Source organism: Herpailurus yagouaroundi, unplaced genomic scaffold (assembly GCF_014898765.1).
Source record: "Herpailurus yagouaroundi ecotype Mexico unplaced genomic scaffold, PumYag 186, whole genome shotgun sequence".
Taxonomy (NCBI): domain Eukaryota; kingdom Metazoa; phylum Chordata; class Mammalia; order Carnivora; family Felidae; genus Herpailurus; species Herpailurus yagouaroundi.
The window spans coordinates 33,007,416-33,026,145 of record NW_024412417.1 but is presented as its reverse complement, the minus strand read 5'-3'; the positions used below and the strand labels follow the sequence as shown (position 1 = coordinate 33,026,145).

At 35.7% G+C, this 18,730-nt stretch overlaps 1 protein-coding gene across 3 annotated transcripts in view; it reads left to right on the top strand.

Moving 5' to 3' along the window:
* Nucleotides 1–18,730, top strand: part of TMEM65 (transmembrane protein 65) — a 53,322-nt gene that overhangs the window by 11,586 nt on the left and 23,006 nt on the right. The window contains exon 2 of one of the 3 annotated variants that reach the window (XM_040494398.1): nt 6,722–6,802. The exons of the other annotated variants lie outside the window; for them this stretch is intronic. Within the exon in view, the coding sequence (XP_040350332.1) occupies nt 6,722–6,802 (81 nt within the window). The remainder of the gene's footprint in view (nt 1–6,721; nt 6,803–18,730) is intronic. 3 annotated transcript variants of the gene reach the window in all.

The window sequence follows — 18,730 nt, the reverse complement described above, 5'->3', positions numbered from 1 at the left end:
GCGCGCGCAAGCACTAGTTGGGGGAGAGGCAGAGAGAAGGAGAGGCAGAATTTCAAGCAGGCTGCACGTCATCAGGGCAGAGCCCGATGCAGGGCTCGAACCCTAAAACTGAGATCATGACCTGAGCTGAGATCAAGAGTCAGAGGCTTAACTGACTGCACCACCCAGGCGCCCCAGTACATTTTTTTTTAATACAGATCTTCTAATGAGGAAGGTGAAATTCTTTTGGGGGGATAACATTTGGTTGAATTGGGGTTCAATATTAGTGTCCCTCATTGTCAAAATTGATTGTAGATACCATGTGTTACTGCCAATCTGTAATAAGGTTTGACATGTTTTGTCTTTGAAAATGTCTTTTTCACAAAGATAGGTACCTCCAAATACTGACATGAGTCTGTAAGCCTTTGACTTTAAATGAACATATTGATTGCTTAGAAGACTTTTATAGAATTCTATTAGATTCTTCTCCTGATATTTGTCTTTTCACATTGTATATTAATCCCTTCCAGTTTGTGGTAGGCAGAAGCTTCTCAACTACACACAGTTAAAAGGGTTTTGAAATACGGATCTTGCTCTGAGGTTTGTAGAATGCTGCTGGAATCGTGTTTTGAGCTAGGAAAATGAAACCGCTACATATTTGTGTGGAAATGAAGATCTTGCCTCTTTTAACTTTTAACAGTAAGGGAAGTATATAAAGCAGCTCAACATTACTTGTGATTCAAACATCATTAGTCTTCCAGTGACTACTGTGGTATATTTCATATTTAAATGCTGTTTGGGATTGAATTCATTAAGAAATATTTCCATGGCTACACCTAATTTCTGTAGCCATTCAGTGTTTGATAGTGGTTGAGGGCTGTTCTTCCAACAATTTAAAAATGTAAAATCATTTCTAGCTCACTGACTGCATAAAAAACTGGTGGGATTTGGCCTGTAGGCCATAGTTTGCTGACCCCTACACCTATTTGTAACTTATTTATTGAAAACTTTGGACATTATAGTATGTAATATAAAGGAAAGGAATTTTTTTAATAGCATGAAGTGTGTGTGTGTGTGTGTGTGTGTGTGTGTGTGTGTGTGTGTGTGTGTCTCTGTCTGGGTGTCTGTGTGTCTGTGTGTTAGGGGCCAAGGGCAGGCCCTTCCATGATGGGCCATTTTGGCATGAAGGTTATTTTTGAGTTAAAAGCAATTAAAACCCAGCAGATTCAGGATAAAGCTCTTTACCTCCCCCACAACTTCCTAAAAAAATTAGATAGAGTACTTACTCTGGGAACAGAGCTATCCTGTGGTGGACAGGAACCTGGCAAGGCCTGTTTGTTCTAAGTCCTTTATGTCCCACTGTGTCTGAGTGGCCCAGCAAACATTTGTTTACCAGACATTTACTCTTTTTTATCTTTCTGTAAATTTCATTACTTCCCTTTAAAGTACCAGACCCTTACCCTTTGCTTCTGAGTTCAGAATGACATGTATACCTCACTTTGCCTATCTTTGGAATTTCAATGTCTGTGTGGATTCCCCATATATAATGAAATTAATTTTAATTTTCTTCTGTTAACTTGTCTCATGACAATTTGGTTCTTAGTCCAGCTAAAAGGACCTAGAAGGGGAGGGGACGCCTGGGTGGCTCAGTGGGTTAAGCGTCTGACTTGGGCTCAGGTCTTGATCTCACAGTTTGTGAGTTCGAGCCCCGCGTTGGGCTCTGTGCTGACAGCTCAGAGCCTGGAGCCTGCTTCAGCTTCTGTATCTCTTTCTCTCTCTGCCCCTCCCCCACTTGCACTCTGTCTCTCTCTCTCTCTCTTTCAAAAATAAATAAACATTAAAGAAACATTTAAAGGGCCTAGAAGGGGACAGGAAATTTTTGCTCCACTACACTGTGTTTTATGTATATCTCAGTTCCTCCTGGTAGTGTATTATCCATAATGGAAGGAACACCTTGGGCTTATAAGTCACTTATTTTTTTTTTAGGCTCGTTCCATCATAACTGTAACATGGGTTTAATTATACAATCTTTAAGATCTCTACCAGCTCTGTAGTACATTTTAAAATATATACAAGTCTCCTTTTTAAAAAAATCCTATGAAATCAGTATATTATAACTTCCTTGAATGCTAGGGCCTTATCTTCCACTTCCTTTGTAACTCTCTGTGGAACCTAATTATACAACTTTGTAATCATTAAGTTATTTTTGGTTGGGTAACTACTACAAGTTACAAAAGTCATAACATTTTGGAAAAATGCCAGTTTTCACCATTGTAGTGCTTGATATTTTATTAAATTTTTTTTATTTAACAATTTGAGCTTGAACTGTGTACTTGCCAGACACTATTGAGGCAATTGATAGGGTTCTTAAAATTACGAAGTTTATATTTTAGGGAAGAAGGAGACAGTTTAGTTTGAAATTATAATGCAGTGTGTTAAGTGCTATGAAAGGGTGTATAGTGCACTGAAGTGCATGGGAGGGATAGCAGGGGAGCTGGGAAATGAAGAGGGGACAATGTCACCTTACAGAAAGTAACAAGTTGAAATCTAGAGCTCAGTAGGAGGTAGGTGGATCAGGGGTATATGGGTTGTAGAGGTAAGCTATCATGAATAATGCCAACATGTTTGCAGTTTAGAAAGATCACTCTGCATATAGCACTGAGAATGGATAGTAGAGGAATTAGACTAGAGGCAGAAAGAGAGGAAAATATTTAGGAGAACTTTGCAGAAATCAAGGAAAGATGATAGAGATCTGGACTAGGCTAGTGGAAGTTAAGGTAGAAAGGGGTACACATATTCAAGAGAGTTTATTTAGGAGTTAAATAATAAAACTGTTAACCGAACAATAGAATATGTATTTGATGACAGCGGTGTGAAATAAAAATCAGATTTCTGATTTGGGCCATTGACAAGATAGTGATATTCTTTATAATGGAAGGGACTGTTGGGGGGAGAAGCAGGTTTTGGAATGGAGAGGTGCATTCATGTTTAGCTTCTTTGGTATTGGGTATTTGTGAGATATGAGATACATATAAAGATACCCATTAGTTAATTAGTTGTATGAACCCTGAACTCCAGAGTAAGATGCAAATTTGGGATCCTACCCATATAGTTAGCAGCAAGGTTGGGGAGATTAAGTAGAGTGAAAAGAGAGGAAAATCCAGGAGAGAACTATGAAAAACACCAAAGTTGGCTGGAAGGGAAGAGGGAGAAGAACCAGAACTAGGAGGAGACCAAGAAGGAATGTTCATAAAGACAGGAAAAGTATCAAGAATAGTGTATCCCAGAAACAAAGTGAAGAAGAGAGTATTTCAAGAGAGAAAAATCTGATGCCTTGGATAGGTCAAGTAAGAGGAAGACTTTGCGGGGGTGGTGGGGGTGGTAAGAGGATGTCTGTTGGATTTAAAAGCATTAAAGAGACTGAGGTCTTTGTTAGAAGCAGTCTTATAAAAAGCTCTGTGGGGAGAAACCAGATTTTAGTTGGCTGCAGGAGTATTAATAAGGAAGGATTCATCTCTTAACAGGAACTTTGGATATGGAGGGCAGGAGATGTTGGGTAGTAGCTTAACTTTATCTGAGACTATCTTTTATAAATCAGAAGTCTGAATTTATTTTGAATATTTGTTACTAGTATACTCATTTCTTACAGACAGCCGTGTGTAGAATTCTAGTCCAATAGGGGCATTATTCTCATGCTGTATGAATTCACATTTCCAAAAGCCACTTTCAGATGGCACCAAAAAAATTGACTCACCATATATCAAGATAAGATTAAATTAATAAGCAGTTTTTGGGGAACTGTGTTGTATATTATAACTTTAAACTTTACTAATGGAAACTTTTTTATAGATTCATTTAATTTTTAAATCATCTGCATTTTCTTAGAACCAATACCTGTAAGAGACCACCTTTTGTCATTTTAACGCATTTCAATCGTAATATATCTTAATTGAAACTATATTTTCTTATATTTCATAAAGCTTTAGCTATTTCATTTTTTCAGAAAGTCATGTTCTTGCCAGTTACAGATTCTTACAACTTATCCACAGTCTTACTTTTTCTTCAGTATCATTAAAATTTTCATAGAAATCAAAAAGATGATTGGAAATTCTATTTTTCAAATTAAAATACCTAAGAGATTGGGGGATCATTTTTTCCTGGGATGTGGAATTTCATTGCTAACATTGAGACAGTCTTGGGCAAACTGGGCAGTTGATCACCCTACCTGCCCTAAGGAAAATAATAGTATTTTATTTTTCCCCTTCTTGCAGATTAAGACTTTTGACTCATAGGACAGATTGCAAAAGGATCTAGGTAGAGTTTCATATTCCCTGCACGACTGCTTTTCCCCTCCTCCAAGTCTGCACCATAATGAACACTTTAGCTTTCTCTCATCTTTTTTGCATCTGGTAGGATTTCTGGTCAAAGAATCTGCCAGAAGGTGCAGAGTCTTCTCATTTATGCATACCCTTGTGCCTTCACACTGTCCCTCCAGCCTTCACTGTGCCGTCACCAGTTCCCTTACCGTTCTAGCTATGCTCTTGTGGTATCTAGTTGCATCTGTCGCAACTAAGCAAGTGCTAATGTCCCCTCTGTCCTTGCAGGTGTCTGCCTCTTGTTTGCTCTGTGACTTGAGTTCTCTTCCAGGTTCAAAGTAAGTCAGGAATTTGAATTTAGTGTGACTTTGTTTTCACCCGAAAGGTGGGAGCAGTACTCTTTATGGCTTTTGACATCCCATAGTGGAAACTAGAGCCCTGCTTCACAAAGCTGAATGTACATACAAAGTCATCTGGAAATCTTATTGAAATACAGGTTCTATTTCAGTCGGTTTGGAGTGGGACCTGAAATTCTGCCTTTCTAACAAGTTTGTAGTGATGGCAGTGCTACAGGTCCATTGAGGAGCAAGGTTATAGAAGGTGTTTTTGTTTATGTTTTTCAGGTTGGAAAGAGTTGAAGTCATATAGATAAACTCAGGCATGTTTGAATTATGAAAGAAACCAGGTTGAGGTGCCTGGGTGGCTCAGTTGGTTAAGCATCCAACTCTTGATTTTGGCTCAGATCATGATCTTATGATCCATGGGTTCGAGCCTGGAATTGGGCTCTGCACTGACAACTTGGAGCCTGCTTGGGATTCTCGGTCTGCCTCTCTCTCTGCCCCTTCCCAGCTTGCGCGCACGCTCGCTCTCTCTCTCTCTCTCTCAAATAAATAAACATTAAGAATTAAAAAAAAAAAGAAGGATAACAGACCAACAGATGTGAGCATGATAATGTAAGATGTGGCACATTTTGTGAGCTGGCAGAATTTTGTATTTGTGACTAAGATCTTACTGTTTAAAAAACATTCTAGCTTTTTTTTTTTTTCCTGCTTAAAGGGGCTTCTTAAAGACAAGCAAAAAATGTAAATTGTTAATACTGATTTTTATAGTTACACAATGATTACTTTTGGTTACAAATGCTGTGTGATAGATACATTCTTTTTTGCTCATCTGTTTCATTATCCATTAACATCTTTAATATTCTGTCCATTGGTTAGTTTCATTTCTTCAGTGAACCATGCCCCTAGTCTTACTCTTTTGCCTTCCTTCATTCTGTTCTTCCTTTGCTTTCCCCACTTAATTTTGAATTGCTTTTAAGATTTTGAAATAACTTCAATTTTATATCTCTCTCTCTATTTATATAACAAATCTCAGAATTTCAAGTATAGCACAATAAGCTTTTTTTTTTTTTTTTTTAATTTCCCCTGAAACATTTGAGAATAAGCTCCTGATATGATCCCTGTCATAGGTTGAGTTCTTTAGAAAGCAGTCTCTGAGACAAAGATTAGCGTACAGGAAGTTTATTGGGGAATGCTGTTGAAATCCTCACCTTCCTAAGGGAAGGGAATGGGGGGAAGGAAGCAGGTTTGGGCAGAGGTGCAAGTAAAGTGATGGGGTCTCGGTGGAAGCCTCAGCTTACCCTGTAGAGGGTTCTACAGTTGGGATGACCCAACAACATTGTTCTGAGTTGAGTGAGAGGTCTGGGCCCGTCTCTGTAAAAATGAGCTATTGGATGCGGACTGCCTTGGGCAGGGTACGGAGCCTTGAGTGAGGCAGCATTCTTTGGCTGAGGCTGTCTCCCATAGTGACTGGCCACTACGAACTGTCTCTTGGCAGAACTTCCAGCCGTTAAGGACCGACTGCATTGCAATGGCCACAACTGGAATACTTTGGTGTATATTTCTCACAAACAAGAACATTGCTTTATATAGCCACAATGTAACATGCACTGCCATCTGAGTACTCCCAGGAAGCTCACTTTCACCAGTTGTCCCAACAATGTGCCTTTACAACAAAAAGATCCAGTCCAAAGTCACATGTTGCATTTAGTTATTAAATATCTTTAATTTCCTTCCATCTGAAACAGTCCATCAGTCTTTAGCTTGGCCTTGATGACCTTGGCACTTTTGAGGTTTATAGACCAGTTATTTTGTAGCATGTACTTCAATTTGATTTTGTCTCTTTCCTCATGAATAGATTCCAGTTATGCATCTTTGACAGGAATAATATAGAAGTGGTGTTATGTTCTTTTTCATCGTGTCATTTGCCCATGATTTTAATTTGTCCTTGGTCGTGTTAACCACGCTATTGTGCAAAGCAAGGACTGCCTTTATTCTAACATGTTTCACTTCAAAATTTCATAATTTTTTATTAATACATATTTTACTTTATCACTTGAATACACTTTGATTTTACAATATTTCTAGCATGCAGATATCCCAAACCTGAGATTGCCATTGTGAAGCGAGCGAAGAAGGTATCATCAGCAGAGACCCCTGATAGTTTTGGTATAGTACAATCTTAACAGTATTGAGTGTTTGTCAGCTGTTACTGCAAATAGCAAAGCATCTATTTGACAGAACTTCTTGCTTGTTTGAAATAGAATGTTTTGGTTATAATGATAACCCCCTTTTTTATTTGCACCAGTGTTTTAGACTGTCTACAGAGTATTTATTTTTATTATCTAATCCTAGACTTTGTGGATATGATGGAATAATAATTGCATGTTTAATTAACTGAGGGATTAAATTTATGACCTTAACAAGACACAAAAGTTTTTTTTCAGATTCAGTTTCCATACAGCTTGGTAGCTAACTTATGTTGCATGTGCTAGTTGGAGGAATTATGTTGTGTGTGTGTGCATGTGTATGTGTATGTATGCGAGAGAGAGATGGAGGGAGGGAGAAATAAAAATAACTGTCTCTCTGTCCCTATTTTATTTATTTTTGATTACTATTTAATATAGATATATTGCCTAAGAAGCATAACACATGTATGAAAAGGAATAAAAAATATCTTATGGAATGATTGAAATTTTATAAGAATAAAGGTTAAATGCAACTTAGTTTTCTTAGGCTGTATATATACTGTCAAGAGCAAAAACCAAACTGTAAGAGCTTAAGAGATACGTAGAAACGTAGTACACACACACACACACACACACACACACACACACACACACACACATTAGTATTTCCTGCAAAAAGACCCCAGTATATTCTACTTGGCCATTTCTAACGTAACTTTAAAATTAAAAAGTTTTTATCTCTGTGTATATGTAGAAGTTAACTGTTTAATGGAAATGTCTTTTTAAGAATAAAGTTTTAATTTTGAATTATTCTGAAGATTGTTTACTTAGCCTTCATTTTTTAGGACAAGGTAGGGAAAAAGGAATAATAGTGATTCTGTAGATGATGGCAGATATCAGTAGGAGGTAAGATGCTGCTGAACAATAAGTACTTAATACTTGAACTTGACCTGTCCATGGTTACCTTTTGAGACTTAGTCTTTAATTGTATCTCTGCTCACTGTAGGATGCTTCTTTGTGAATATGTTTTTCAAACCCTCTATTTTTTTATCCCACTAATTATGCAATAAAGAAGAAATATGGAATGAGAATCTTAGAGCTGGCAAGGATCACAAAGACCTAAACTCGTTTTTTGTAACATGAAATAGATCTAGAGGGTTTACGACATGTTCAAGATTTGGCAACTAGTTACATATACATCACAAAGAGATTAGCGTCAAGTCCTTTGGATTTTTAAGTCAGTGTTCATTTTGCTATGATAAATTTCTTCAGGATTAGAAGGGACGATTAGTGCTAGACTATAGGGTATTAAATTGTTCTGAAACCAGCAGAAACCCTGTAATTTTCCATTCAAAAAATGTTCTTTGGTAACCATAATATGTCAGTTCATTGTCTCCTCTTTCTTTTAACTGTGATTGATTTTTGAAATATGATTTATCTGAAAGGAAATTACTTCTTAGGACCAGAAAATACCAATTTGAAAGGGATACTAATATTTTAGTTAATTGTAATTTTACTTCAATTTCAAATATTAATATATGACCAATGTATGTATTAATATACAAGTGATTCTTGGTTTTCTATGTTTTTCTATTGAGATTTTATTCATTGAAAGAGAAGTAGAACAAGAGAATGTTAATCTGGATTCTAGATCCAGCTGTGTAGCCTCAAATAAGTCACTTAACATCTCTGGGCCTAAATGGCTCCATCTTCAAAGTGGAGAATTAACTCAGTATTTCTTAGTGGGTATACTACTGGCATTTGAGCTGGATAAATCTTCATTATGAAGGACTCTCTTGTGCATTGCAGGGTGTTTAGAATCTCTAATACCAGTAGCATTTCCCAGTCACTGTCACATCCAAAAGCAACCCTGTTATTTGTGAACAAGGGTTGAGGTATACTCCATGTTGAGAATTACTGGCAGATGGTTTCTAAGGATCCTTTCAGCTTTAACATTCTGTGAAATAATTCTTTGAAGAATGATTGAAAAGGAAAAAGGTAATTCATTGACTGAAAAATCTCAGCTCCTTTCTAGTATTAAGCAATTTTATTTAAAAATTTTTTTAATGTTTATTTATTTTTGAGAGGCAGAGACACAGAGTGCCAGTGGGGGAGGGGCAGAGAGAGAGGGAGACAGAGTATCCAAAGCAGGCTCCAGGCTCTTCTGGACTATCAGCACAGAGCCTGACGTGGGGCTCAAACTCATGGCTGTTGAGATCGTGACCTGAGCCGAAGTTGGATGCTTCGCTTAGCCGACTGAGCCACCCAGGCACCCCTAAGTAATTTTGTTTTAAAATGAATGTCTTCTGGGGAATCTAGGTAACTATACCCACAGATATCTCTATTACTTATCCTGTTCCAAGATGAAATGTTATGTTTTTCTAGCTCACTTTAAGCTTTCCATCTATAATACAATGTATCTATGTATAATATACCTAGCCGTATGATCTTCTAAAGTTTCTTAAAGTTACATACTATCGTCTGTATGTAATAAGTAAAAGTAAGAAGATCTGATTATTTTGAGTTGTACTGCTGTCTTTATCTTAGCCTTTTTAAAAAAAGGAATATCATTATATATAGTAATAATTATTTCCTTTTTCTGTCTTCCTTTGGCATGAAGGAAAGGAAGGAACGTAATCTCTGTGTTAAGTAGTATATATAAGTGTATGTATACATATATTCATATATATATGTATATATAATATATACAAGTTAGACATGTAAAAGCAACAACAAATCAATGTTTGATTATCCTAAAAAAAAATCCTAGGAAATGACAGATAAGAGAGAAATAAATTATTGTACTTCTAGTATTTACTCTTTCTTAAGCCAGAGTTAAGCAGTTAACAAGCTAATACACTAATTATGTTAATAAAAGTGATAATTGGGCACTGTCTTCTTCATCATTACTGCTGGCCAACTCCTGCCCTCAGCTGTTACATGACTGGCCTGCCTCAACCCGGGAATGGGTTAATTGCAGTGAAGTGAATTAGATACCAGTGTAGGTTACAATGAAACCCCAGGTCCCATGTTATGTTCCGCAGAAGTTAATGAGGTAATAGTATTATTATGCCATCCAGGTAGAAGTTTCTTTTCTACATAATGTGCATGTTGCAATAAACTTTTAAATGCTAAATGACAAAATCACACTCAAATGCTTTTTGTCTTTGGTCTTAGCTAAGGCATGCATTTTTTTTAAAGCATGCACTTAAAAAATTATTAAAAAGTATTTTTACAATTATAGCTTTTATTATAAAAGACTTGATAATTTAAATTTACTAAGTTAAAAAGTTTAGTTCCTTGCTACTTCTAAAGAATGTTTCCATTTTTCAGTTTTGAGTGTCAGTTTTTATAAGTGTATTACTTAGCCATATGATTGCGTTTCTTTTGAAAATACTGCTTTGTGGCTTTTGAAAATAAACCTTTTTTTAAAGCTTTTTCCTGTTTGGTGCATGTTTGATCATTTTATACAATTTGTTTAAATTATTTTGTATATGGCATGGTTTGCATTTTACATCTTTAAAATCTTTAATGTGTTCTATCTCTATCGTAAATTTCACCATACCCTTTAGAACTTTTGATTTTTGTTAAAAGTCTAAACCATTATTCATAATGTTCATAAATAGAGTAACTGAGACTTGCAGGCTCTAAATTGTTGCTTAAACACAGTAGTTTCATCCCTGTTCTTTTCATAAATCTTTTATTAGACCAAAGTGTGATTTGTGTTGCCAACTCTACTTCCTGTACTTCCTTGGGGAAGATGCTGGGGTGGGGCCTGGAACAAGTAGTAGGTGCTCAAAAGATCAAAACTAGCTAATTGGACATTTAGACTATTGAGTTATTTGTAATTGAAGGAATAACGTGTGCATTAAACTATCTCAGAGTGTAGTTGCTTTAGTACTTTTCTTGTTAAGTACATTATAAATGATTTTAAATTATTCCTTTCATTTGTGATCTTATATTGATGATTATGTCCATAGTAACAGACTAAACTAAGTTACCACATTTAGAATTATCATTGCCTTGAAATCATAATAGAAAACAAGACGCTTTTTTTGTTTTTCAGATTTTTTTTTAAGTTTGGATTTATACTTTGTAAAATATGGTTAAATTTAATGAATGGAATGTTTAACTATGAAAATGACAAATTATGGTTTCTACCGAATAATGTAATAAAACTCATTTTGTACGCCAAGGGGTCTAGTTTTGTTTTCCAGTATCACCATTATAAATGTGTTTTATAATTTTATAATAGAGGCTAAAACATAGAAACAGTAATATTCTATTACAGTTCTACCAAAGCATTTTGATTTTCAATTTAAGATATACCTTTAAGTAGAGTAACTTGTTTAAAAAAGAAACAAGGCATACCTTATCCTAAAAAGTATTTTATAAATACTTATTAATATTAGACTGAAGGTTTTTTATAAAAGAGTTATTTTCAAAGGAAAATATAGTTAAAGGGAGATATCTCAGACTCACTCTACCTGATTGTTTTATTGCAATATTTTACCAATTAAAATAATTGATAATTGATTAGGGCTTAGAAATTTCTTTCAAATATTTGCTTTAATGACCACATTAAACGTGTCTACATTCTGAAAACATGAAAATATTTTTAATGGAATGTTATATTGGAAAAATCATGAAGCAAGATGGGAATAATTTGACATACTCTTTCTGAGACAAATTTTGCAAAATTTTAAGAATCCTTAACTTCCTTCCTTCTTCGACTCAGTATGACCATTTAGGAACTACCCTAAGGAACTTTCAGAGGAACATAAAAAGATTTAGATACAAGTTTATATTAATATTATTTGTAAATGTGAAAAAAAAACAATAAATATCTAGTGATAGAGGATTAAACTGTTATACATCATATGATGAAAAAATGCCACCAATATTTCTAGATAGCAATAATGAAGCAGCAGAAAGAGAATTCAAGGAATCAACCTTATTTACAATTACACCAAAATCCATAAGATACCTCTGAAAAAACCTAACCAATGAGGTAGAAGATGTGTAACTGAAAGCTATAGAACACTTCAGAAAGAAATTGTTGAGGAAGAAATTGTGAAGAAGACTCAAAGAAATGCAAAAACATTCCATGCTCATGGATTAGAAGAGCAAATATTATTAAAATGTCTATACTGCCCAAAGCAATCTACACACTCAGTGCGATCCTTATCAAAATAACACCAGCATTTTTCACAGAGCTAAAACAAACAATTCTAAAATTTGTATGGTACCAGAAAAGACCCTGAATCGCCAAAGTAATGTTGAAAAAGAAAAGCGCAGCAGGAGGCATCACAATTCCGGACTTCAAGCTGCATTATAAAGCTGTGATCATCAAGACAGTATGGTACTGGCACAAAAACAGACACATAGATCAGTAGAACAGAATAGAAAACCCAGAAATGGACTCACAACTATACAGTCAACTAATCTACCACAAAAGAATATCCAATTAAAGAAGAATATCCAGGGGCGCCTGGGTGGCGCAGTCGGTTAAGCGTCCAACTTCAGCCAGGTCACGATCTCGCGGTCCGGGAGTTCGAGCCCCACGTCGGGCTCTGGGCTGATGGCTCAGAGCCTGGAGCCTGTTTCCGATTCTGTGTCTCCCTCTCTCTCTGCCCCTCGCCCGTTCATGCTCTGTCTCTCTCTGTCCCAAAAATAAATAAATGTTGAGAAAAAAATTAAAAAAAAAAGAATATCCAATTAAAAAAGACAGTCTCTTCAAAAGATGGTGTTGGGAAAACTGGACAGTGACATGCAGAAGTATGAAACCGGACGGCTTTCTTACACCAGACACAAAAATAAATTCAAAATGGCTGAAAGACCTAACTGTGAGACAGGAAACCATCAAAATCCTGGAGGAGAACACAGGCAGCCACCTCTTTGACCTTAGCTATAGCAGTTTCTTACTAGACACATTTCTGGAGGCAAGGGAAACAAGACAAAAATAAACTATTGGACCTCATCAAGATAAAAAACTTCTGCACAGCAAAGGAAACAATCAACAAAACTAAAAGGCAGCTATTGGAATGATAGAAGATATTTGCAAATGACATATCTGATAAAGGGCTAGTATCCAAAATCTATAAAGAACTTATCAAACTCAACACCCAAAAAACAATCCAGTGAAGAAATGGGCAGAAGACATGAATAGACACTTTGCCAAAGAAGATGTCTAGGTGGCTAACAGACACATGAAAAGATGCTCAATATTACTTATCATCAGAGAAATACAAATCAAAACTATAATGAGATACTGCCTCACACCTGTGAGAATGGCTTAAAATTAACAACTCAGGAAACAACAGATGTTGGTGAGCATGTGGAGAAACGGGAACCCTCTTACACTCTTGGTGGTAATCTGAACTGGTGCAGCAACTCTGGAATATAGTATGGAGGTTCCTCAAAAAATTAAAAATAGAACTACCCTAGGACCCAGCAATTGTGCTACTAAGTATCCCAAGGATACAAAAATAACTTATCAAAGGGGCACATGCACCCCAGTGTTTATAGCAGCACTGTCAAACAGTAGCCAAAATATAGAAAGAGCCCAAATGCCCATCAACTGATGAATAGAGAAAGAAATACACACACACACACACACACACACACACACACACACACACACACACACACACACATATGTATAAACACACCACAATGGAATATTACTCAGCCAACAAAAAGAATGAAATCTTGCCATTTGCAACGAGGTGAATGAAACTAGGGTGTATTATGCTAAGTGAAGTAAGTCAGTCAGAGAAAGACAAACACTATATGATTTCACTCATATGTGGAATTTAAGAAACAAAACAGATGAACACAGGGGAAGGGAAGGCAAAATAAAATAAGATAAAAACAGAGAGGGAGACAACTCTTAACTACACAGGACAAACTGAGGGCTGCTGTTGGCAAGTCGGGTGGGGAGATGAGCTAAATGGGTGATGGACATTAAGGAGAGCACTTGGTGTTGTATGTAAGTGATGAATCACTAAATTCTACTCCTGAAACCAATACTACACTAAATGTTAACTAACTTGAATTTAAATAAAAACTTGGAAGAAAAAATTAAAATAAAATAAAATAAATAGAAATCATGGCCAAATAGAAAAAAAAATGCCACCAATCAAATCATTACCTTAAAAAAATTGAAGATAAGGGAAAATATTCACCATATAATGCATTGTAAAAATGGCAGAATATGTTTTATGTATACATCTCTATAGAAAAAAGATCAAAGGGTAATACATCAAAATGTTCATTTCTGAGAAGTTATAGGTACTTAATTTTTTTTTCTGAATCCAATTAACTTCCTGCAGTAAACATGTATGATCTTCATACTTGAAAAGTGTAACTTTTTCCTTTGGACAAGGCAAAGGATATTAGTATTTTAAATGTTATTTTCTAATTTTGCTTAAAAATTCCTAAGTCAATAAAAAATAAACTCAATATCCACATCTCTTTAATATATGTAAATACAAATAAATAAATATTTGTGTAAGTTATGTATGCATATACATAATGCATGCATGTGTGTATATAAATATGGCTTGTTTAATGTAAGATGTTTACAGTAAATTCCTATTTAAGCAATATATTTTGCTTGAAAAGAACAATCAGAGGCACAAGGCATTGTATGGCCAGGTTGCAGACAGTTGTTCTGTTTCCAGAGGCTCTGTTTAAAACTTGCATATAGGGGCACCTGCGTGGCTTAGTCGGTTGGGCATTTGACTTCAGCTCAAGTCATGATCTCAAGGTTTATGAGTTCAAGCCCCACGTCGGGCTTGCTGCTGTTGGTGCACAGCCCACTTCAGATCCTCTGTCCCCCTCTCTCTGCCCCTCCCCCGCTTGTGCACTCTCAAAAATAAAACATTAAAAAAAAATTTTTTTTTATTAAATTTTTTTTTCAACGTTTATTTATTTTGGGGGGACAGAGAGAAACAGAGCATGAACGGAGGAGGGGCAGAGAGAGAGGGAGACACAGAATCGGAAACAGGCTCCAGGCTCTGAGCCATCAGCCCAGAGCCCGACGCGGGGCTCGAACTCCCGGACCGCGAGATCGTGACCTGGCTGAAGTCGGACGCTTAACCGACTGCGCCACCCAGGCGCCCCCCAAAAATTTGTTTTTAACTCGCATGTTGTATGTACCTGAAAAGTGTAATTTAAACAAATTTTCTACTTTATTCTAAGCACTAATATAAAGAGTAAATTTTAGTACACTTATAACACTGATAAAAATATTTGAATACAAAAGTTACATTTTAGTTATGAAGTAGTATAAAATATTTTAGTAAAACCTACTAGGAATTTTCTAGGATTAAAGGAAATATGAGCTTTAAAGTGGTAATAGTTGTTCTTCTATGGTTAGAGGTCCTGTTGTCATTGCAATAATATAGGTTTGGTTGTAGGATTACTGTCCCAAATACATGTCCTAGCATCAGGAGAAGCTTACTAATAAACTATTATTGGTTACCTTCCAGTACAGGAAAAAAAAAAAAAAGATTAACTGGAAATTAATTTATTAGAACCTACAATTAGCCAACTTATCTCCTACTAAATGCCATTTTAAGGTTTTAAAAAAGGGTAATGATAAACAATTGGTCAGGAATTTACTTTAAAATTTATTTTATTTTATTTTTTATGTTTATTTTGAAAGAGAGAGTGCATGTGCACACACATGTGCACACGTGAGCAGGGTAGAGGCAGAGAGCGAGGAAGAGTCCCAAGCAGGCTCTGTGCTATAAGCACAGAGCTCGGCCATGGGGCTCGATCCCACAAGCCATGAGATCATGACTTGAGCTGAAGTCAAGAGTGGGACATTCAACTGACTGAACCACCCAGGTGCCCCACTCAGGAATTTATTTTAAAATAAGCTTTTAGGGGCACATGGGTGGCTCAGTCAGTTAAGTCTCTGATGTTGGCTCAGGTCATGATCTCAGGGTTCGTGAGTTCAAGACCTGCATCGGGCTCTGTGCTAACAGTGCAGAGCCTGCTTGGGATTCTCTTTCTCTCTGCCCCTCCTGTGCACTCTTTCTCTCTCAAAATAAATAAATACACTTAAAAAAATAAAATAAGCTTTTAGGATGTGACCTAGGATACAGAAACATTTAGACCTGTGTCCTACAGCAAAACCTGAGAACCTCTGGCACAGTTGAGATGCTTTTTATTCATCTGTTTTTCCCATAGTGCTCAGCATTGTGCTGTGTATCAGTTCTCTGTGTGCACAATGGAGTCTGATCCAAAGATACCAAGTTTAGACTGCTGGATGACTGATCAACAAAGCATCACAGTAGAGAGACTGAAAAAAATCCATGTTCCAGCAATTCATTTGCCCAGATCTAGGGAGTCTCTTTCTTGTGTCGCCTTTTCTGAGGCTCCCTTTAAAATAATCTCTCTCCCTCCCTCCCTCTCCGTTTAAAAAAAAAATCTCTGCATTTGTTGCTCATCTGTTTTTCTTACCATGTTCTGTTTCTCATTCCTCCCTCTGCTGCTCTCTTCCTAATCTAACATTCCTCTTTCTTTAAGTAAATACAGTACCAAACTTATTTATATTTATATTTATGTAGGAAAATATAAAACACAGCTGGATTAAATACATTATTATTCCTGAAATAGGAGAAAAAAATTCTTAATTTGTGTTTTCTTTTGTCTCTCTTCTCATTTCTTTTTTATATGATAGTGCCCTCACTTTTATACTTCCTAAAGAGCTATTAATTGAGCATTAAAATGATTGTGATGCACTATAGTATTCTAATACATCAAAGAAATAATTCCTTTTTAAAAAGTGTTAATATTACATAGGCAATAACAGCATTTTTATAAGCTACGACAGGTCTCTGGTTGCTTCAGTTAATTAGAAAACTAACTGAATACTTCATGCTTTATACAATCTAAAAAGTTAGAGTTTCATTGCATTTAGAAAAAAAGTAAAATTGCTTTACATTTTAAATCATTTTCTCTAGTCTTGCTGGGTTGCTGAAGCAAAACAAAATGTTGAAAGTGTTAAAAAAAATCCTATATTTAAACATACCAAGTGTTTTTCTTATATTCTCAAGATTTGTAATTAGTATCTCAGATATTTTTATATTAGGAAAAGATTTGTCTATGTTTTATAATACTTTAATATATTTAAATTCTCAAGGACATGTTGGAGGAAGAGAGAGTTCCATTTCAAATAATTTTCATTTGATTTGATACAGTAAAAACTAGCTGTTTGCAACAACTGTCTTTTCTTATTTACCCTTCCTCAGGCAGACTTTTAAATGCACCATCCAAAGGAAAAAAATCCTATATATAAATATTACGTCATAAATGCTTGCAGATAATTTTCCTAACCTATGTATTTCTTTTTTTTTATTTTAATTTTATTTTTAGTTTATCTTTTGAGAGAGAGAGAGAGAAGGGGAGGGGCAGAGAGAGAGGGATAGAGAGAATCGCAAGCAGGCTCCATGCTGTCAGTGCAGAGCCTGATGCAGGGCTCAAACCCACAAACCATGAAATCATGACCTGAGCCGAAATCAAGAGTCAGATGCATAACTGACTGAGCCACCCAGGCACCCCCTAACCTATGTATTTCTAAACATGGAACTCTAGTAAGAACAACTTCTTCCAATAATGAGAAATATCTTAAAAAAGGGAAAAATGTAAGGGAATATGGACGCTATTTTTTTGCCACTATTATGAATAAACACACTTAAAGAAAGCAGAAGAGTCATCATTCAATTAAGGATTTTGGTGTCTGTGTTCATGAGGAATATTGGTGTGCAGATTTTTCTTTTTTGCGATTTCTTGGTTAGGTTTTATTTTTAGGATTATTCTGACCTCATAAATTGGGAAGTATTTTCATATCTTCTGTTTTTTGAAATAATTTGTGAGTTTATATAAGATTGTGTGTGTGTGTGTGTGTGTGTGTGTGTGTGTGTGTGTGTGTGTGTTTAAGCATTTGACAAAATTCACCAATGAAACCATCTGAGCCTGGAGGATTTTTGTGTGTATATGTTATGGAAAAGTGTTTGGTGACAAATTCAATCTTATTAATAGATAGAACTATTCAGATTTTTTGTTTCATTTTATGTCAGTTTTGGTAAATTGTATTTTTCAAACAATTTGTCCATTTTATCAAAGTTGTTGAATTTGTTGGCATAAAGTTACTGGTAATACTCTAATTTCTTTAGGATCTGTAGTGATGTCCGTTCTTTCATTTCTGATATTAGTATTTTGTGTTTTCTCTTTCTTGATCAGTGTACTTAGGGGCTTATTAATTTTGTTGATCATTTCAAAGAACCAACTTTTGTCTTTGTCTATTTCCTTTATTTTCTATTTATTGATTTCGGCTCTTTTCTTTTGTTATTTCCTTTTTGTTTACTTTTGATTAAACTTGCTCTTGGTCTTTTTTTCATAGCTTCTTAAGATAAAACTGTAAGCCATTTATCTTAGACCTTTCTTCTTATTAATGTAAGTATTTCAAACTATAAGCTTTCCTTTAAGCATTCATATAGCTGCATCCCATAAATTTTGATATGTTGTATTTTCATTGATATTCAGTCTAATTTCCCTTTTGATTTCTTCTTTGGCCCATGTATTTAATTATGTTAAAAAGTTTATTTATTTTGAGAGAGAGAGAGAGAGAGTGAGTGAGCAGGGGAAGGGCAGAGGGAGACAGAGGATCTGAAGCAGGCTCTGTGTTGACAGCAGAGAGCCCAGTGTGGGGCTTGAACTCACAAACGTGAGATCATGACCTGAGCTAAAGGCAGAGGCTTAACTGACTGAGCCACTCAGGCACCCAGGCCCATGTATTTAGAAAATGTTATTTAATTTCCAAAACTCTTTTTCTGGATACCTTATTGTTGATTCCATTTTGGTCAGAGAATGTATTCTTTATGATTTTAATCAT